Source organism: Capricornis sumatraensis, chromosome 19, assembly GCF_032405125.1.
Source record: "Capricornis sumatraensis isolate serow.1 chromosome 19, serow.2, whole genome shotgun sequence".
In the NCBI taxonomy this organism is placed as follows: Eukaryota; Metazoa; Chordata; class Mammalia; order Artiodactyla; family Bovidae; genus Capricornis; species Capricornis sumatraensis.
In genome coordinates this window covers 65,662,011-65,682,502 of record NC_091087.1, presented here as the reverse complement: position 1 = coordinate 65,682,502, position 20,492 = coordinate 65,662,011, and the positions used below count along the sequence as shown (strand labels likewise).

Below are 20,492 nucleotides of genomic sequence, written 5' to 3'. Positions count from 1 at the left end.
GGCGGCACGCCGGCACTGCTTGTTTGGAGGCGTTCGGTGGGCTCCTGAGCGGGTCGTGGCAGGGTAGCCTCGCGGTGAGTGCCGGAGCGGGGTGGGGGCGGGCTCTCACTGCGGGCTCCTCCAGGCCCTCGGGTTCTGGGGACCAGAGAGGGGTGGCCGCCGGCCTTGTCAAGTGCCTTGGCCGACCCTGCCATGGGGGCTTCTTCTGGGGCCTCCGAACCAGCCGAGCGGACGTCAGGGCTTGGCTGGTTCGGCTTCTCCGCTTGATGCGCCCGTTCGAGCCTGAGACGAGGCGCTGGCGCGGCGCCGGGCTCCATAAGGAGGGACCCCCCGGCTTACCCCGCGAGTCCCACTCCGCGTCCTCGCCCCGCTTGTGCCTGCCCCTCACGCCTACCCCCGTTGGTGAGGGTTGTCTGTGGTCGCGGATGCGGGGCGGAGGTGGACCTTCCCTGCGCGCTGGCGTGCTTTGCCCACCGGGCGCAATGCTAAGCGGTTCTGAACGTGCGCCACTTTTTCGTCATGGCGTGACAATCCAAGGAGTCGCAGGCTCTCTCATCCCCATTTTCCAGACGAGGAACTGAGACTCGTGCAGATTGATAAGGGCCACCCCAGACCCAGAGCTGACCAGTGGCGCGTCAAGATTTGAACCTAGGTCTCCCTTTGTTTTCCACGGAAGCTATGATTTTCCTCTGCCTTTCTGAAAAAGGGAGAACGTGGATCAAGTTCCAGTCAAATGAGTTGTGCATCAATGGTTTTTAAATTACTTAAAATGTAATGATTAAAGCTGATTGGGTTTTAAGTCACTGGGCAACAGCCAGAGTGGTGACACAGGCGTTTGACCTCTTGGGGTAAGATTGAGAGGGAAGAAAGCTTTGTGCACTCGGTAGAGCCGGCACCCTCACACACCCCTCCAGCGACCCCCTCTTAGATTCTTATTCTGGCTTCAGAATGGCTTGGGAGTGGTAGGCTTCACCTTTCACGCTTTAGGTGAGTTTACTTGTTGCATAGAACATTTTGTGATTTAGCAGGTAAATCCCTCCTACCTTTTTAAAATATGAGAACTCTGAGGTTCAGAGAGGATTGAGCAGGACCTGCCAAGGGCACCCAGGCAGTAAGTATTGAGTCTGAAATCCACAGTAGATCTAGCTCATCTGTCTTTGCTACACCTCCTGTGTCCTCTCTGTTGTAGGCCTAGCTGCATGCTCTTGGGTACATTTCTTCCCTTCTGTGATCTCCAGCTGGCAGCATCAGTGTTAGAGCCATCTTTGTGTCCTTACTTTTTTGTAAGACCTGATAGCTGCTTAGGAAATATTTGTTGCCTCAGAATCCTTTGCTTCTCAGTTGCCAATCTAATGGAACATTTTTTTTCCTTTTCAGCAGCCATGAAGTTGAAAGAGAAAAAATCAAGGCCGAAGCCAACAAACTGTGGCAGATTTCAGAAGAAGGGAATCAAAGTTGTGGGGAAATGGAAGGAGGTGAAGATAGACCCAAATATGTTTGCAGACGGACAGATGGATGACTTGGTGTGCTTTGAGGAACTGACAGATTATCAGTTGGTCTCCCCTGCCAAAAGTTCCTCCAGTCTTTTCTCAAAGGAAGAGCCCAAGAAGAGAAAGGCACAGGCTGTTGCAGAAGGAGAGGAGGAAGGAGAGCCTGGCTCCTCAAAGAAAAAGATGAAGTTGAAGAAGAGTAAAGATGTGGAAACTGAAGGAACTAGTTCCCAGAAAGTGTTTGAGGTCAAAGATACTGAGCCAGCGCCCCAGGGAGAGGGCACAGTTTGTCCTGATCCAGAGGTAGGGGAGATGGCATCAGAAAGCCCGGCCCAGACTGTACCCAAAAAGAAGAAAAAGAAAGGGAAAAAAAAATCAGAGCCTTCCCAGGGTACTTCTCCAAAGATGCCCAAAAAAGCAAAAACGTGGATGCCTGAAACGCATGATCACAAAGCAGATGTGTCGGCTTGGAAGGATCTGTTTGTACCCAAGCCGGTTCTCCGAGCACTCAGCTTTCTAGGCTTCTCTGCCCCCACACCAATCCAAGCGCTGACCTTGGCACCTGCCATTCGTGACAAACTGGACATCCTTGGGGCCGCTGAGACAGGTAAGGGCATTCTTATCTGGCCAGGGTGAGATTGCTTCTGGATTGAGCTTGTGGCCACTAACAGGCTGGATGGTTGGGAGACTGGGGAATGTTGGGAACATGACCACAAAAGAAAGCACTGTTGCATGAAGACTTTTAAGAAGTCAGCTAGCTCTAGGTTAAAGTAGCTCACTTCCTGATTGGTGCCCTATGCAGGTCACTTTATTTCTCTCAGCCCTGTAGACTGCATTATCAAATGGAGATAGGTGAATTCAGTACCTACATCTTTTGCTGTGTGCTGTGTACTTAGTTGTTCAGTTCTGTTGGACTCTTTGCAACCCCATGGACTGTAGCCCTCCAGGCTCCTCTGTCCAAGGGAATCTTCAGGCAAGAATACTGGAGCACATAGCCCTTTCCTTCTCCAGGGAATCTTCCCAACCCAGGGATTGAACCTGGATCTCCTATATTGCAGGTGAATTCTTTACCACTGAGCCACAAGGGAAGCCCTTTTTGCTATGTGGGTTAAGTGTAAATGCTTACTAAATTTATACATTTACATAATAGTAAACTGCTAACAAAAAACAGTAGTAAACTAAAATTTACACAGTACATTGTAAGTAATCTGTGAAAGTGAAAGTCACTCAGTCGTGTCCTACTCTTTGCGACTCCGTGGACTATATACAGTCCATGGAATTGTCCAGGCCAGAATACTGGAGTGGGTAGCCTTTCCCCTCTCCAAGGGATCTTCCCAACCCAGGGATCGAACCCAGTTCTCCCTCATTGCAGGCAGATTCTTTACCAGCTGAGCCACCAGGGAAGCCCCAGTGATCTGTAAATGGTAGTGTTTTTTTCAATTCTTGAACCTTTTCTGCATGATTCGGGGGTAAAGTGGGACTAAGATCAGCCCTCTGGAGAGGTAGATCTTTATTAGTATAAGGAAGTGTCTAATTCTCAAGAGTTGTCTACAGATAAAAAGGGCTACATTGGGAGTTGGTGGGTTTATTGGCATTGGAAGATTTTGAGTGTGTGATAACCATTGGGTAGATTTTATAGGCAAATTTGGGCAGGAGGTGACTGTTGGAACTAGGCATTGTTTAAAGATCCCTCATACCCTGGGCCATCTACGGCTTTGTGAAGCGATGTTAGGTTGACACCCTGGGAAACTAAACTGCTGATGGGGGTAAGGAGCAAACAGACCTGAAACTATTAGTCCACCTTGACCAACAGTAGCCATCAGACATGACATATGCTATGCAAGCCACACGTGCAATTTAAAATTCCCTAGGAGCCATATTAAAAAAGATTTTTTTAAAAAGTGAAGATTAAATTTAACAATATATTTAACCATTACATAACATTTCAGTATTAATTAATGTAAAATTATTAATTAGATATTTTCTGTTCTAATTTTTATACTATTTTCAAAATCTGACGTGTATTTTGAACTTGCCACCCATCTCAGTTTAGAGCAGCCACATTTTAAGTGCTTGATAGCTATACGTGGCTAGTGGCTACTATATTGTATGGCATAGAACTGTAACCAAAGTGGGGTGGCTGCTTGCTCCTCAAAAGCCAGTGAAGAGGCCAGGTTGGTGGAAAGGAAAGTTTGCTTTATTTTGGATACCAGCAATGGGGAGTTGGGGAAGACTCCTGTCCAAAGGCTGGCTCTCCCCCTGCCACCCCCATGACAACCAGTGGGCAAGAACTTTTATAGACAGAGGGAGGGGGCTTCATGCAGAAACAACACAGTCAGCTCTGACAGACATCTTGCACTTGGTCGTGGTAGTCTGACCAGCCTCATTTTGACTGTTTTAAGTTCAGTTAGTTTCAGCTCCAAGGTCTGTTTGTTTCAGTTTTCTGGAGGCCAGTCCTCAGAAATGTGGCAGCTTATCGGCTTTCCTGGTGGGTCAGTGTGTAAAGAATCCATCTGCCAAGCAGGAGATGCAGGTTTGAGCCCTAGGTTGGGAAGATCCCCTGGAAAAGGAAATAGCAATCTACTTCCAATATTTTTGCCTGGGAAATCCCATGGGCTGAGGAGCCTGGGGGGCTACAGTTCAAGGGGTCACAAAAGTAGGTCATAACTTAGTGACTAAATAACGACAGTGTCACGGCTACAGTCTGGTCATCATGCAGTTAACTTCTTTCATCTGGTGGGAGTTTCAGTATCTACAAGACAGCTCACAGGATGTGGCTCAGAATGTTAGCGATAGCTCTTGAAAAGCAACTAAAGGTCCCTAACTGTGTTTATTGACTAAACTATTATTATCTTAGTCTTGTTGGATTGCTTTCCTTTTTTTCTGCGTTTTCTCACTTCTTTCATTAAACTGACTGTTTGGCTCAAGTTTTTCCACAGACAAAAGGCAGGCAGAGGGTATGGTGAGGAAGAACTATTGGGTCCTGCTCTGTTTCAGAAATAGACCATCTAGAAACTTTGTGCCTTAGATTTCTGGAAGAGTGGTCAGGAAACTTGAGGTGAGGTCCTGTATAAAAGTCGCAAAGATGGGAGAGGGAGGAAGCCCCAGGAAGGGGGAATGAAGGTAACAGTATTAAAACATTTCTTTAAAATACTTCACACAGTGTGTTACACGCATTATATTGATGAAAGTTCTCACAACCACTCTGAGATGGATGCCATTATTATTCCCATATTACTGAAGAGGAAACTCAGCGTCACAGGATAGACAGTGCCCCTAAAACTGCCCCACTGAAAGCGGTAGTGCTAGGATTCTAGACCAGATCTGTGTGCTGTTCAGCGCTGCTATAGGACTTGCGTATGTGCAGAGAGGCCTGGAGGCAGAGGCCAGGTGTGAGCCACTGCGGCTCGAGATTGGCATTTGGGTTTATACCGCAGATCCTCTCAGGCTGTTTCTCTTGAGTGCTATGGATCCACAGGTCTAAGTCTCAGAGACAAACTGCTGTAGACAGACTGTTGCCAGTGTAGGTAATGAACTTACCCATCACCCCCAAAAGGTATTTAGGCCCCTTAATAATCACGCCTTCCCTGGTCCCCTCCTTGTCCATCCCCAGATAACCTCTAATAGTCTTTTTATCACTATAGATTAGTTTGCATTTTCTGGAATTTTAAAATAGATCCTACAAATATGTAAATTTTGGGGAGGGAGAATCTCTGCGCTTTAACTCAGCATACTTTAAGATTCAACCATGTTATTGCAAATACCAGTGGTTCATTTCTTTCCAGTGATAAGCGGCATTCCACTGAATGGATATAGTGCAGTTTGTGTTATCTGTGTTGATGGATGGTTATGGTCTTTCTAGTTTTTGGCATTTATAAGTAAAACTATCATAAATATTGGCATATCAGTCTTTGTGCAGATGTATGCTTTGATTCATTGGCTGAATACCTAGATGTGGAATGGCTAGGTCTTAAGGTAAATGTAACTTTTTAGTAGTTTTCCAAAGTGATTGTACCATTTTACATAATCACCAACTTATGAGTTTGAATTGGTCCAAGTCCTTGCCAGTGCTTAGTGTGGTCAGTCTTTAATTTAATTTAGATTTAAAAAGTTTTTGGTGTTACTTCCTTGTGACTTTAATTGGTATTGCCAAAGTGACTAGTTAAGCAGCATCTTTTCAAGTACTTAATTGTCATCCATGTCATCATCTTTGGTGATGCCTGCTTAGTTCTTTTGCCTGTGTTTTAATTGGGTAGTGGTTTTATCACTGAATTCATTAGATATTCTAGACACACCTCCTTCATCAGATATATGACGTGCATTTTTCTCCCCTAGTTTGTCCCTTATCTTTCAGTTCTCTTCTGAGGAGCAGGAGGTATTATTTTGGTGAAGTTTAAATGATCTTTTACAGATTTGCTTTCCTGAGAGTCTTTTGCCTAACACAAGATCACAAAGATTTTCTCCTACATTTTCTTGTGGAGGTGTTATTAGTTTAGTTTTAGGTTCTGTGTTTCGGTCTGATCGTTCCTGTGTTAACTTTTGTGGTGAGAAATATGGATCAAAGGTTTGGTTTTGTTTCACATTGAAAGTGAAGTCGCTCAGTCGTGTCCAACTCTTTGTGACCCCATGGACTGTAGCCTACGAGACTCCTCCATCCATGGAATTTTCCAGGCAAGAGAGCTGGAGTGGGTTGCCATTTTTGCATATGGATATCTAATTACTCCAGCATTGTTTGCTGAAAAACTACTCTTTCCCCACTAAATTGCCTCCACATCTTTTTTGAAAATCTGTGACGATATAGGTGTGGGTTAATTCTGGAGTCTTCTCTTTTCCATTGACCCATTTGTCTATCTTTACTGTTTTCCCAACACCACACAGTGTTGGATAGTGTAGCTTTAGGTAAGACTCTGTGTAAGTCTTAAAGTCAGGTAGTGTAAGTCCTCCAACTTTGTTCTTTTTAAAAGTTGTTTTGAAAAAAAAAGAACAGTAAATAAAAATAAAAGTTGTTTTGGCTGTTCTGGTGACTGCAGCCATGAAATTAAGTGACACTTGCTCCTTGGAAGGAAACTATGACCAGCCTCGATAACATATTAAAAAGCAGAGACATGACTTTGCCAACAAAGGTCCATCTAAGTCAAAGTTATGGTTTTTCCAGTAGTCATGTATGGATGTGAGAATTGGACTATAAAAAAAGCTGAGCGCCAAAGAATTGATACTTCTGAACTGTGGTGTTGGCGAAGACTCTTGAGAGTCCCTTGGGCTGCAAGGAGATCAAACCAGTGAATCCTTAAGGAAATCAGTCCTGAATATTCATTGGAAGGACTGATGCTGAAGCTGAAACTCCAGTACTTTGGCCACCTGATGTGAAGAACTGACTCATTGGAAGAGACCCTGATGCTGGGAAAGACTGAAGGCAGGAAAAGAGGATGACAGGGGATGAGATGGTTGGATGGCATCACTGACTGAATGGACATGAGTTTGAGTAGGCTCTGGGAGTTGGTGATGGACAGGGAAGCCTGTCATGCTGCAGTCCATGGGGCTGCAAAGAGTTGGACACGACTGAACGACTGAACTGAACTGAGGCCCTTTGCATTTCAATATGAATTTTAAAGAAAGCTTTTCAGTTTCTTCAGAAAAGCCGCTAGTATTCTGATTAGGATTGCATTGATTATAGAGCCAGCTGAGGATGTGACATCTAGACAGTCTGGAATCTTCCAGTCCATGAATGCAGTCCATCTCTCCAGTTTTTTAGGTCTTTGCTTTTTCTTACTGGTGTTTGTAGCTTTCAGTGTATATACTTCTGCTAGCTTTATCCTTAACTGTTTAATATTTTTGATGCTTTTGTAAATAGTAATTTAAAATTTCCTATTTCTGTTGCTAGGAAGTAGAAGTATGCGTTTATTTATATTGATCTTGTATCCTGCAACTTGGTATGATTAACTGGTTTTCTGAAGATTACATAGGATTTTCTACAAAGGTGATCATGTCATCTGGTCTGGTTGCCTTTTGTTTACTTTTTTCTTACCACACTGGCTAAAACTTTTGGGCACCATTGCTTGGTCCCTGATTTGGGGAAAAATGTTCAGTGTTTCATCATTAAATATGACGTTAGCAGTAGGTTTATCATATTTAGCTTCTATCAGGTTGAGAAAATTCTCGTCTGTTTCTAGTTGGAGAAAGATTCTTATCAGGAATGGTGGTGGTGTTTTTTTTTTAATGCCTTTTCTGCTTATATGGGATGCATACTTTTTTCATTTCCAATTTGTTGATGATGATAAACTGAATTTAGTTGCAATATATTATTCCATTTATACATCGTTGGATTTGATTTGCTAAAATTTTGTTGATTTTTTAATTTCTATTAATGGGATATTTGTAGTTTTCTTATAATGTCTTTGGTTTTGAAATCAGAGTAATACTGGGCTCAGAATGACTTGAAGTATTCTCTTCAGTTTTCTGAAGGAGTGTGTGTAGAACTGGCATTTTTCTTCCTGAAATATGTGGTAGAAGTCATCTCAGAAAATGGGCAGCTCTAAGGAACAAGGTACTATAAGCAAGAACTCAGCTCGTTTTACTCTGAAAAATCATCTGTGAGTTTTTTGAGGCCTGTGATAAAAGCTTCTTCATACAGAGATCACTTATTTCCTTCTGCCTGGAGCATTGTAATTTTGGAACCACTTTAAATTCTCAGCCTGAGGTATTTTGTTTCGTTTTGTTTTTTGACCACATAGATGGGCTCCATATACATTCAGAGGCTAGTTTGAAAATGTTTAAGCATAGACAAAAGCTTTAAAGTTTCCTTGAAAACTAAGAAAACTTTCTTTCACTACCTCCTCCTTCACCAAAGAAATGTTTTGGGAACGTATTATACAGATTTCCATTTTTTACCCTTCAGTTTTATGTTCCTCCACAACACCAACAAAACACTCACACCCATAACTCACCTGTCTGTTCAGGTCTCATCGTTTGGCCACGTGTCTTCGTTATTGTTGGCCTGAGCTCTCGGTGCCGTCTGTCGCACACGCCCTCAGGTGCCTGAGGATACGGGTGTCCTCTGGGCGCAGTGCGGTTGGGATGCCGGCAGAGGGTGGAAGGAGCTTTGCATTGGTCAGGGTGGCACTTGGCTGTTTCAGGGTCCCTTATTCCGAGTGAAGAATGGAACCTCAGGCAAGAGTGTGTACCTCTGTTGATTCACACGGTTTTTGTTTGTGTTTTGTTCTGCTTTTAAGGAAGTGGGAAAACTCTTGCCTTTGCCATTCCAATGATTGACGCGGTGCTGCGGTGGCAGGTGAAGAAGAAGCCTACCCCAGCTCTAAGTAACACAGGAGCTCCTCCTGGGGAGACCGGCGATGAGGCTGGAGCTGCGTCTGGAGCTTTGCCTGAGGAGGTTGGAAGTGAGGGTGAAGCACTTCCCAGGGAGGTTGGAGCGAAGACTGGAACACCACCCAGCCAGGCAGGAACCAGTACTGGAGCTGCCCGCTCAGACCAGGGGCTGCCGTCCTGTGACGGTGATGTTGACGCCGGTGAAGGACCCTCTTCCCTGATGAGGGAGAAGCCCATCCCCAACCAGGAAGGAGACCAGGTGGAAAAGCATGATGGAGAGCAGACCGGAAAGGTGAAGCGAGGGTTGGGGGGCAGCGCTGCGCCGCCGCGGCGTCCTCTGCTCGGCCTGGTTCTGACTCCCACCCGAGAGCTCGCTGTTCAGGTCAAGCAGCACGTCGATGCTGTGGCCAAGTTTACAGGTAAGTTTAACTCATTGAATAATGTTTCCTGAAAGCATCGCAGTGGCGGGGGTGATAGAGGTGACTGAGCTGTGCCTCCCGCCCTCTAGAGGGAATTTGATTTGCCAGAGAATTAAGCCCGACAGAAAACTGTTCGAGTGACACATTCTTAATTCTCCCAAGGATAACACATAGCTAACGCTGTTCTAGCTGCATAAGCAATTAGTTACCTTACTCACTACAGTGGATACTTGGGACAGGGTTTGGCAAACCACCGTTTAGGGGGTGGTTTGTTTATTTTTTTCCTGGTAAATAAAGAGCTGTCACGCCTGTGTATTTACACACTGTCTGGCCACTTTTGGACCACCACTGAAGAGTGGAATGGAGGCAGTAGTTGTGACAGAGACCATTTAGCCCACACATGGGGCCACAACTGTTGACTGTGGAAAAGTGTGCCGACTTCTGCTCTAGGGCATGAGCACTTAATTTTCTCAGGGAATTCCTTGGGAAAGGCTGGGTAGTAGGGGTTTCAATTCTATAGCAAAAGGCATGATTCTTTACCAAGCTCTTACTGTGTATGTGAGGCATTTGACTGAGCACTTTGCCTGCATGATCCTTTTTGTTCCTCCCACGCTGGATACCTTGAGAAGTCCTCCACTGGAGAGGAGAAGAGAACACTAGGCATTAGAGGAGATTGAGATGAATCTGCATTGAGGGGGACGGGCAGGAGTTCCCCCGGGTGAAGTGTCACAGTTGCTGGTTCCATCTCTCCCAGCACTGCGGTGTGCCGCTGGTCTGCTTCTCCAGAGCCTCGGATGTCACCATGCCTGGGTTCAACTCCAGCGCTACTGTTGTGGGTGAGGGGAAAGAGTAGAAAAAATGGGTTTGGGAAGTAGGCTGGGCCTAGATCATAGGAGACCCGGTAAGCCCTCCAGTAATGGCATCAGCAAGCCAGGCCAGCTCTTAGCACTCCCCTGGAGAGGGGAGCTGTGCCGCTGACTGGCAGCCTTTGCTAATCTGGGGGCACTGGTGTTCACGGTGGAAGAAATAAGCAATCAGACTAACACTGTCCCTCGTGTTGTGTGAACCATAGGCATTAAAACCGCTATTCTGGTTGGTGGAATGTCCACGCAGAAACAGCAGAGGATGCTGAACCGCCAGCCGGAGATTGTGATCGCCACTCCAGGCCGGCTGTGGGAGCTAGTTAAAGAAAAGCACCCTCATTTGAGCAACCTTCGGCAGCTCAGGTGAGAGTGCCTCCCTTTCCCCCCACTCCCTGTTCTGAACTGGGCCTGAGGTGAGCTGGCACAGTGCATCCTCCCTGTCACAAAGTGCCATCGTGGGGTACTAAGCCTTGGTACTAGGTACCCTACTAGGTACTAGGGACTTGGCCTTTAGGAAACCAAGCATGTGTGCGGGAGGTTAGTTGAGGGCCCTGGTGGAGGTGGTGAAAGTGGTGTTTGTCTTGGGTTGGGCGGGGGCGGGGGCGGGGGGCACTGGTAGAGTATGCTGTGGTGACTCCCCTTCCCTGCTGCTAACCTGGTGATCACGGGTCTGTCTGGATCTGTAGGTGCCTGGTGATCGATGAGGCTGACCGGATGGTTGAGAAAGGCCACTTTGCTGAGCTCTCACAGCTGCTAGAGATGCTCAGTGATTCCCAGTACAACCCAAAGAGACAGACCCTTGTTTTTTCCGCCACACTGACCCTGGTACATCAAGCTCCTGCCCGCATCCTTCACAAGAAGCATGCCAAGAAAATCGACAAAACTGCCAAACTTGACCTCCTCATGCAGAAGATCGGCATGAGGGGCAAGCCCAAGGTCATTGACCTCACAAGAAAGGAGGCTACGGTAGAGACGCTGACAGAGACCAAGATCCATTGTGAGACTGATGAGAAAGACTTGTATCTGTACTACTTCCTGATGCAGTATCCAGGCCGCACCTTAGTGTTTGCCAACAGTATCTCCTGCATCAAGCGCCTCTCCGGGCTCCTCAAAGTCCTGGATATCATGCCACTGACCCTGCATGCCTGCATGCACCAGAAGCAGAGGCTTAGAAACCTGGAGCAGTTTGCCCATCTGGAGGAGTAAGTCAGGCCTGTCCACAGACTGGCCATTGGGTCCAGGTTGCCAGGAGGGTGGGAAGCTTCCTTCTTTCTTGGGAGCCTTATTAATAGAAGGTAGCCCTCCAGTCTTCTTTTAAATTTTGCATAGCATGAGGCAGGTTCGCTCTCATCTAGTACATTTATTTTAAAAACATCCCTCAAGTGCTTTTGACTCTCCTCAAACTACACCTACATTATGAAACGTCATCCAGTACATATTACTGAGTGCTTGTTTTGAACCTGCTACTGTTCTAGGGCCTGGTAATAGAATAGTGCCTAATGCAAAGTCCCTGCTCGCAGGGAGTTTACATCCATTTGGAGGGAAAAGTAAGTATATAGTTTGTCAAGTGGTGCTAAGAAGTAAAGTTACATAGGGAGTTGAGCAGACTGGGGGGGTGTGGTCTGGGAGGCTTTTCTCATAAGGTGAGATTGGAGCAGAGTGTGGAAGAAAGTAAGGAAATGTGACTATCTGAGGGAAACCATTCTGGCCTGAAGTGTGCTAAGCAAAGACTTGGCGGATTTGGCATGTTTGAGCAGAAGCAAGGATGTCTACCTGTGTGACTGAGGGAATTAAGTGGGAGGTGATAGGAGACGAGGTCACGGACCTAGAATATTACCTTATTTAATTCACTTAAAGTAGTCTGTGTTATTGCAGAGTGTGGCTTTATTGATTGTGGCCAGTGAAACCCAGGTTTGGATCCTGGCTCCACAACCGAATAGGCATGTATGTATCTTGGGAGGTTAATATCTGTGAGCCTCAGTTTCTTCATCTCTCAAAGGGAGATACATACATAATAGTGTTATCTTGTAGAGTGTTAATAAGGGTTGCAGTATTTAGAGTACCCGATTGTGGTAAGGAGTTGATTAATGACAGCTGTTAGTTGTTATTAATAAGCTTTCTCTCTACCACAGTTGTGTGCTCCTGGCAACAGACGTGGCAGCTCGGGGCCTGGATATTCCAAAAGTCCAGCATGTCATCCATTACCAGGTAGGGACATCGGGGAATTTGTGGGCATCTCCCAGCATTGAGCAGAGGATTTTTAAAGCAAAGGTTGAGGGAGAGAGCAAGGAGAATTGTTGGTCCCAAGGCCTCATGCAACAGAGAATACCACTGGTGTCTGGTCAACTAGCTGCTTCCACTTACTATGGTGAGATTTATTCTCCAAAACCTCTTGACATTGTCTGATGTCAGATAGCCCCTCTCTTTTTGACTTGGCCAGGCTACATAATACTGACAGGTTAGAGTCTTAGTTTCTTCCATGAAATGGGCATAGTAAAGTTTAGCATGTAAAATGATTACCCTGCTATAGAGAAAAAACTGGTGGTTAAGTCCTGCAAGGTGAAATAGGTTATTATGTGTGAGGAGTTTAGAAAGCCAGGCAGCACTTCCTAAATGTTAGCTGCTGTTGATGCAGACATTAGTATTAGTGTGTGAACCTAGGAAAATTAGCAGAGAGTGGTGGTTGGGAGCATGGGCTCTCGAACCTCACTTCCAGCCTTTGAATGCTTATTGGCTGCTGCTGAGTGGGTTAGCTTTTGGCATGTTACTAAGTGTCTTTGGTTTCAATGTCATTGTAAATTGGGAGTGGATGCTGCTACCTACTTCATGGGGTTACTCTGATTAAATGAGCTAATGCTGATGGATCACCTAGCATAGTGTAAGTACTCAGTAACTGGTGTAATTATGCCTCCTTTTAAATCCTTGCTTTCTTTTTTTTCCTTTAAATCTTTCATGCTTTTAACAGTCTTTAAGGGTGCCAGTGCAGTTGAGCAAATCTTTATTCTTCCTCTCTTTGGGAGAGTCTGGGTCAGTCTATGAGAAATATCCAGATGAACAAAATACAGTTCCCAGCCTCTAAGAAATATCAATTCCACTAGAGGAGGTTAGATGCCTGCAGCCATAATTTTAAGGCAGAAGATACTAGAAAGTGGCAAAATAAAGTTGGACAAAGAGAAAACTTCTGGTGTGGGAGGTTAGGTTGGAAAGTGCTTTCTAAAAGATGCTTGGCATTTAGGGATGGAGAGGATTCAGGCGTGTAGAGGTAGGGAAGGAAGGAGGAGAGGTGTGGTAGTGGGCTGTTGCCGGGGAGTGAATAGAGGGGATGTGTACTCAAAGAGGAAGTGAAGGATGTTTCACTTCTGGCACCATCATGAACCATGGGTAACAGTGCTAAGAGCACTGAATTAAAGTTGCCCATTCTGGACCATTTTAGTTCACTGATTCCTGAAATGGCGATGTTTACTCTTGCTGTCTCCTGTTTGACCGCTTCATTTGCCTAGATTCATGGACCTAACATTCCACTTTTCTGTGCAGTGTTCTTTACAGCATCAGACTTTACTTCCGTCACCAGTCACATCCACGACTGGGTGTTGTTTTTGCTTTGTGTCAGCGTCTTCATTCTTTCTGGAGCTATTTCTCCACTCCTCCAGTAGCGTATTGGGCACTTACCAACCTGGGGAGTTCATCTTTCAGTGTCATATTTTTCTGCCTTTTCATACTGTTCGTGGGATTCTCAAGGCAAGAATGCTTAAGTGGTTTGCCGTTTCATTCTCCAGTGGATCACGTTTTGTCAGAACTCTCCACCATGACCCATCTGTCTTGAGTGGCCCTACAGGGCGTGGCTCATAGTTCATTGAGTTACATAAGGCTGTGATCCATGTGATCAATTTGGTTAGTTTTCTGTGGTTGTGGTTTTCATTCTTTCTTCCCTCTGATGGATAAGGATAAAAGGCTTGTGGAAGCTTCCTGATGGGAGGGACTGGCTATGGGAAATCTGGGTCTTGCTCTGAAGGGTGGGGCCATGCTCAGGAAATCTTTAATACAATTTTCTGTTGACGGGTGGGGCTATGTTCTCATTACCAAATATGGTAGGGGTAATGGAGACTTTCTTCAAAAGGACTTATGCCAGCATGCTTCAGCTGCCAGGACTGTTGCAGTCAGTGCCCCTGACCCCACGGCAGGCCACTGCTGACCCACGCCTCCACTGGAGGCTCCTGGACACTCACAGGCAAGTCTGGCTCAGTCTCTTGTGGGGTTACTGCTCTTTTCTCCTGGGTCCTGGTGTATACAGGGTTTTGTTTGTGCCTTCTAAGAGTCTGGAAGTTCTGTAATCAAATCCCCCTGACCTTCAAAGTCAAATTCCCTGGGGGTTTTCAGTCCTTTTGCCAGATCCCCAGGTCGGGAAATCTGTTGTGAGCCCTAAAGCTTTTGGAACAGTGCGAGAACTTCTTTGGTGTAATTGTTCTCCAGTCTGTGGGTCATCTGCTCAGCAGATCTATGGTGGGGCTAGTGGTGACCTCCTCCAAGAGGACTCAGGCCACGCGCTGCACCTCCCAGGTCTGCTGCAGCCAGAGCCCCTGTCCCCATGGCAGACCACTGCTGCCCCGTGCCTCTGCAGGAGACACTCAGATCCTCAGAGGCAGGTCTGGCTCAGTCTCCGTGGCGTCTCTGGGTCCTGGTGTGCACATGGGTTTGTTTGAGCCCTCCGAGTGTCTCTGGTGAGCATGGGATTTGATTCTAAACACAGTTTTGCCCATCCTACCATTTTGTTGGGGCTTCTCCTTTGCCCCTGGATGTAGGTTATCTTTTTTCAGTGGGATCCAACATTCTCCTGTTGATGGTTTTCAGCAGTTAGTTGTAATTTTGTAGTTCTCGCAGAAGATGAGCATACATTCTTCTACTCCACCATCTACTGGGTCTGCCTGGAGCACTGCTTTGGGAAAGACACTGAGCATTGCCTGGGCTCTGTGTAGAAGACGGCTCTTGATTAGTGGTGTGCGCCATGGTGTGGGGCGGGAGGGATCGCGAGCTCCCATGCCACGCTAGCTGTGGGTGACACACCCACTGTTTCTGCTTTGCATTGGAATGGTCCTGAGAACCAGAACCAGGGCAGGGGGCAGAGCCTGCACAGTAAGGGGGCCAAACCTGGGGACGGTTTGGATGTGGGACTTAGGGAGGAGGGCTTAATCTCTCCACAGGGCTGGCAAGGTTTCTAGCTGCCTGGCTGGAAGGCAGGAGGGTCCCGCCTTGGGTTGTTGGCCTTGAGGGGACGAGTGGTGTTTGGTGACAGCCACATGTTGACCTCCCAGTTCTTCTTTGATAGGTCCCTCGCACGTCGGAGATTTATGTCCACCGAAGTGGTCGGACTGCCCGTGCCACCAATGAAGGCCTCAGCCTGATGTTGGTTGGGCCTGAGGATGTGATCAACTTTAAGAAGATTTACAAAACCCTCAAGAAAGATGAGGACATCCCACTGTTCCCTGTGCAGACAAAGTACATGGATGCGGTCAAGGTAAAAAGAAAAGCTGGAAGCCCAGCGCTGACGAGGGGCGGGCTTGTGCCACTCCCTGGCTTTGCCCTGGGATTCCTGGAGTACTGCTTTTGGAAACGAATTCCTAGTTTTGTGGAAAAAAGAAATGGAGGGCGCCGTTACTCGAAGGACGGAGCAAAGGGTGAATGGCCAGAGTGAGGAGCTTTCTTCATGAGCCCTTCCTTTACTGTGCCCCTGAAACTTCTACCATCATCCGCCTCCCACCACTGGCCAGTGCAGCAAGCGTAGCTGTCTGGACATCTTATGGGACGGACGGATGGTTGTAGGGCAGTGGGGTCAGTGTGTCTCACTGAGGCAGAAACCAAAGGTCTGTCACATCCCTGAGGCAGATGCCTGTAATTCCTACCTTTGGGGTTTTACTTAACTCAGTAAACATTCACTTAAGTGAGTGCTGCTGACTGTGGGCCGCAGCGTGTCAGGCAACAAAGCAGGGTGGCTGCATTTCCATAGGAGTCCGCTGGCTCGTGCGGCAGGTTGAAGTTCGGTGCAGGTGAAGCACCCTGGGCAGGTAGGGGGTTTAGTTTCCTCCAGGCCTCCTGCAGGCAGAGATGTAAGGAGACGAAGAAGGGGTTCCAGGAACTGGCGGAGCAAAAAGCAAGGAACAGCTCGTTCTGTTGGCTCCTGTGGTTCAAAAGGAATGCCAGTTGTGTGGGAAAATGAGGTGGGAGATGAGACGGACAAATGGAGATTGCAGAGAGCCTCAGGAGCCACCAGGCTTCCTGTGGATCTTTTCCCCCACAAGATCTTACTTTTTTTTTTTTGTTTTTGGTGTTTCCTGTCACTGCGGTCGAACCCAGTATGCATAAGGAGAATTGAAGTGTTTTGGGAGGAGGATGACGGGGGGAGGCAGTCCTGTGACAGGTCTGTGTTAGCCATGTAGAGTGAGAGCTGGGCCCTGACTTGGCTGTTGGGGTGTTTCCAGGTCTTAGCTTGGCTGTGGAGGTCAGCTGTGGTGTCTGGGAAACACGTTTCCCCTTTGAACACGTGTAGATTGGGAGTCTGACCAAGGTGGGCTGCCAGGAAGAGGGGCTGTTCAAGTTGGCTTGGAAAGCTGGCTTTTGAGGTTCGTGTGTACACACTCACCAGTCGTGATTACTTTAACCAGGAACCCAAGCAAATGCTTTTTGATGGGAGCTGAGGTGTCTCTCTCTGAGCACTGACGTCAAGATCTTTTTTAAAAACACAACTTAAATGAGCCTTTTTTCCCCAGAGGCCTGAACCCTCTGTCGGATGAATACTTTCTCTACCTTGCCCCTAGGAGCGAATCCGTTTAGCTCGACAGATTGAAAAAGCAGAGTATCGGAACTTCCAGGCTTGTCTGCACAACTCTTGGATTGAGCAGGCCGCGGCTGCCCTTGAGATTGAGCTGGAAGAAGAAATGTATAAGGGTAAGGAGCCGGATGGGCTTGAGGAAGGGTTCATTCAGCTTTTAGCTTTGGTTTTTCAACTTCTGTCTGTTGGAGCCTCCCCCACCACCATAGGTCCCCTCAAAACCAGCAGGATACCTCCTCCTCCTTTGTGAGGAGCCCTAATCTCAGATGAGCCTAAAGCCCTCAGCTGCTGCCATCATCCGTCTGGAGGCTGTAGGTCCGTCCCTTGTGTGGAGAGATGGTGGAAGTCGGGGCAGGCTCTGAGACCAGACTGCAGGTGTTTGCTGCCTATTCTCTTAACTAGCTATGTGCCCAGGTCAGGTTACTCAACTCTCTTGTACCTATGCTGTCCTCATTTATAAAACTAGGGCATAAAGTACCTGCCTCGTGGGGTTGAAGGACAGGGTGGCCCTGAGTGGTTCTCCTAAACTGTTGGAAGTTAGCCAACACTGGCCTCTGCCGAGAACCTAGGAGCCCTGTCTCCCCAAGAGGTCCAAAACATTTTTTCATCACAAGTATTATCCATCAAGGGAAAGAAAATGCTCCTATAAGTCATAGTAAATGCCATCTATTTTGAATTGCGTTTCAAGGAGGAAAAGTTGACGAGCAGGAAGAGCGTCGTAGACAAAAGCAGATGAAGATCCTGAAGAAGGAGCTGCGCCATTTACTTTCACAGCCACTGTTTAAAGATGACCTGAAAACCAAGTATCCGACTCAGTCGGGCAAGCTACCCGTGCTCATGTCTGCCCCAAGAAAGGGTGAGTCCGCGCTGAGCTGCCTTTCCAAACAGAAGAAGAAGAAACAGCAGCAGCCCAAGAAGCAGCCGCAGGAGCAGCCTCGGCCGAGCACAAGTGCAGGCTGACCGCCCCAGGCCAGAGTCAGCTGCGACCGCACCGTGGCTGTGTTCTCCGGCTGTATGGAAACCTTCCCACCTTGGATCTCACCCCACTGTCAGCTCTGCTTCCAGAAATCTCCCTCTCTTCCACACCACCCCTCACAGCAGGACAGACCTCATACAGATTCATGTTGTTTCAGAGTAAGAATTCTGTGTGCCAGCTTATATATTTCTGCATATCAGTGCTTACAGGCTTCTTGTATGTGTAACTTGATTTTCTCAATTAAAAACAATGGTCAGAACCAACGCATCACCTTGAGTTTCTGCCAGAGTCAGGGGACCCCGTCCAGTCCTTGGGCTGCAGCCTGCACAGTGTGGATAGAGCAGAGGCGGTGAGTTTCGCCGATCACGATGAAGTCATTTCTGCCTGGGTCCCCAATGTGTGTTCCCGCTTTTCTCCATAACAGAATCCTAGCAGCTCCTTCACTCTTTCTGCCTCACAGCTGTTGTCTTGCCTGAGTCTCCTTGGGAGGTGGGCAGGGTAGAGATTGCTGCTCTTGGGTTCCTAGAGAACACAGCTTCCGTAACCTCACTGAGCCCCTCGTGGGGAAGCCAGGAGCAGTGTGCAGAGTCTGACCGTGAGGCGTGCAGGCTCTGGCTCTGGCCAGTCTCCGGCCTGGTCTCACAGCTTCCCTCCTCTGTATGACAGAATGGTTGCTGCCCACGCTGTCACACCCTCGTTCCTTTCCCCCAGCCTTTGTCCCAGTATTTCCCTTGGCCTGTTTGCCTTTTCCCATCCCTGAGCAATGCTGGCCCCTGAACCCCAGGAGGTGAGGAGTTCCTCCTGTGGACACCCACAGCACTGGCCGCACTGGGATCTGGTATCTTGCTGGGCTCCCTGAGAGCAGAAGCTGCTTTATTTCCCCTTGCAGCCCTTGTGCTTAGATCCAGGCCTGGTGTAAATAGGAGCTGAGGGAACATGTGACCTCCTGGCAGCTTCGCCGTCAGTCTGGGTGAGTAGCCACAGGCATGGGAGAAGCAGACGTTTCTGCACAGCTAAGACTGGGCTTCAAAACGTGTTCCCTTGGCCTCGTGGTTGGCAGCTATATCCCCATAGCCCCTGTAGGTAACTGCAACAGGGTGTTGGCCTGAACTCAGATGCAGGTATCACTGGGTGTTGCTTTGGTACTTTTTATCGCTTTAATTATCATTTAGTTTCCATCAAGACCCTGGGACGTAAGTCTTAGTACCGTTTGTTGTAGTTGAGAAAGCTCCTGCTGAGTGGTTAAGACTTGCTCAGAGCTAGGATTAGAAGCCTGGGCATTTTCTTGTAGGTCAAAGGCAAGTTTAGAAAACTGCGTGGTGGCTAATGTTTTTTTGTATGCTTTTTTTTTTTTTTAAGTGTTTTGTTTGTTTTTGACTGTGCTGGGTTTTGTTGCTGTGTGCAGCTTTCTCTAGTTGGCAGCGAGCAGGGGCTCCTCTCCAGGTGCAGTGCACAGGCTTCTCATCCTGGTGGCTTCTCTTGTTCTTTCGTGGAGGAGCCTGGGCTCTAGGCTGAGGGGCTTTAGTAGTTGTGGTTCCTGGGCTCTAGAGCACAGACTGGTTGTGGGGCATGGGCTTAGTTGCCCTGCGGCATGTGGGGCACTGATTTTCCTGAACCAGGGAAGGGACCCATGTCTCCTGCACTGGCAGGCAGATCCTTCGCCACTGAACCACCAGGAATCCCCTGCTTTAAAGGATGTCTTCCCAGCATCCCCAGTGACGTGGAGGAGAATGTGAAGTCAGCTTCTGAGTGACAGCTATCAGAGGACGGCAGGGGCTCTCCCATCTTCCAGATGCCAGCAGTGGACGCACAAGCAGACTCAGGGTCCCGCAGCAGCTCCTGGGCCTTGGGAGGCCTAAGGACACTCGTCACAGGCCAAGGAGACCCACTGATGTCCTTTGACATCCTGTCCTTGCCCCCTAGCAGATTGTTTTGTGGTGGGGTAACATGGTAAAGAGCTGGGTTTTAAAAGATAGGGCCGGCCTCCAAGGCAGTTTTGCTCTTTGACCCAATGAGGTGAAGCTCTGGCGAGGCCTGTGGTTCCTTTGGCACTTGCAGCCCAGCCCAAGGACAGAATTTCCTGAGCGGATGGACCTTTCACTCAACGAAGACACTCCTGCCCCTGCTGATCCACTCACACAGACAAGCCCCGTGGGACGGCAGTTTTGATCTTTGGTGCGGGCCAGGTACCGACTATTAAGAAGCCAGGACCAAAAGTTGTTATGGAAACCATTTTAATACTAGAAAAGTTTTTAACCAATTGCCCGAGGAAGCTGTAGGGCCTGGCCTAGCTCCCACAGAACCAGGGGCCCCTGGGGACCCACTCACGGAGCCACAGCCCGTGCCCCTGCCTCTGCTCAGCATGGCAGTGTGTTTGGTCCTTCGACTTCTTCCCTCTGCCCAGGAAACTGCAGAGCCACCGCCAAGGTGGCTTTTTCCCGTCTTGGGGTGTTCTGCCACGTCCCATTGGGAAGGGTCTGCGGGGGAAGCATCCCACTTATAGGGCACTCACTACACGTCAGGTTGTGCGATTATTTTCATACATAATCTTGTTGCACTTGAACCAATAATTCTGTGATGTGTTGATAACTGTCTCCA

General features: G+C 47.8%; 1 protein-coding gene across 2 annotated transcripts; it reads left to right on the top strand.

Annotated features, from left to right (window-relative positions):
• Nucleotides 1–16: 16 nt before the first annotated feature.
• DDX24 (DEAD-box helicase 24) lies at nt 17–18,125 on the top strand. 2 transcript variants are annotated; one of them, XM_068991139.1, is made up of 9 exons: nt 17–74; nt 1,381–2,097; nt 8,720–9,232; nt 10,305–10,458; nt 10,782–11,297; nt 12,228–12,303; nt 15,419–15,607; nt 16,905–17,034; nt 17,607–18,125. In XM_068991139.1, the coding sequence occupies exons 2-9, from the start codon at nt 1,383–1,385 to the stop codon at nt 17,876–17,878; spliced, it is 2,565 nt and encodes an 854-aa protein (XP_068847240.1). In that variant the 5' UTR covers nt 17–74; nt 1,381–1,382; the 3' UTR covers nt 17,879–18,125. The 2 variants fall into 2 exon arrangements, with proteins under 2 accessions (XP_068847240.1, XP_068847239.1); XM_068991138.1 differs by having other exon boundaries at nt 32–74; nt 1,378–2,097.
• Nucleotides 18,126–20,492: the final 2,367 nt, after the last annotated feature.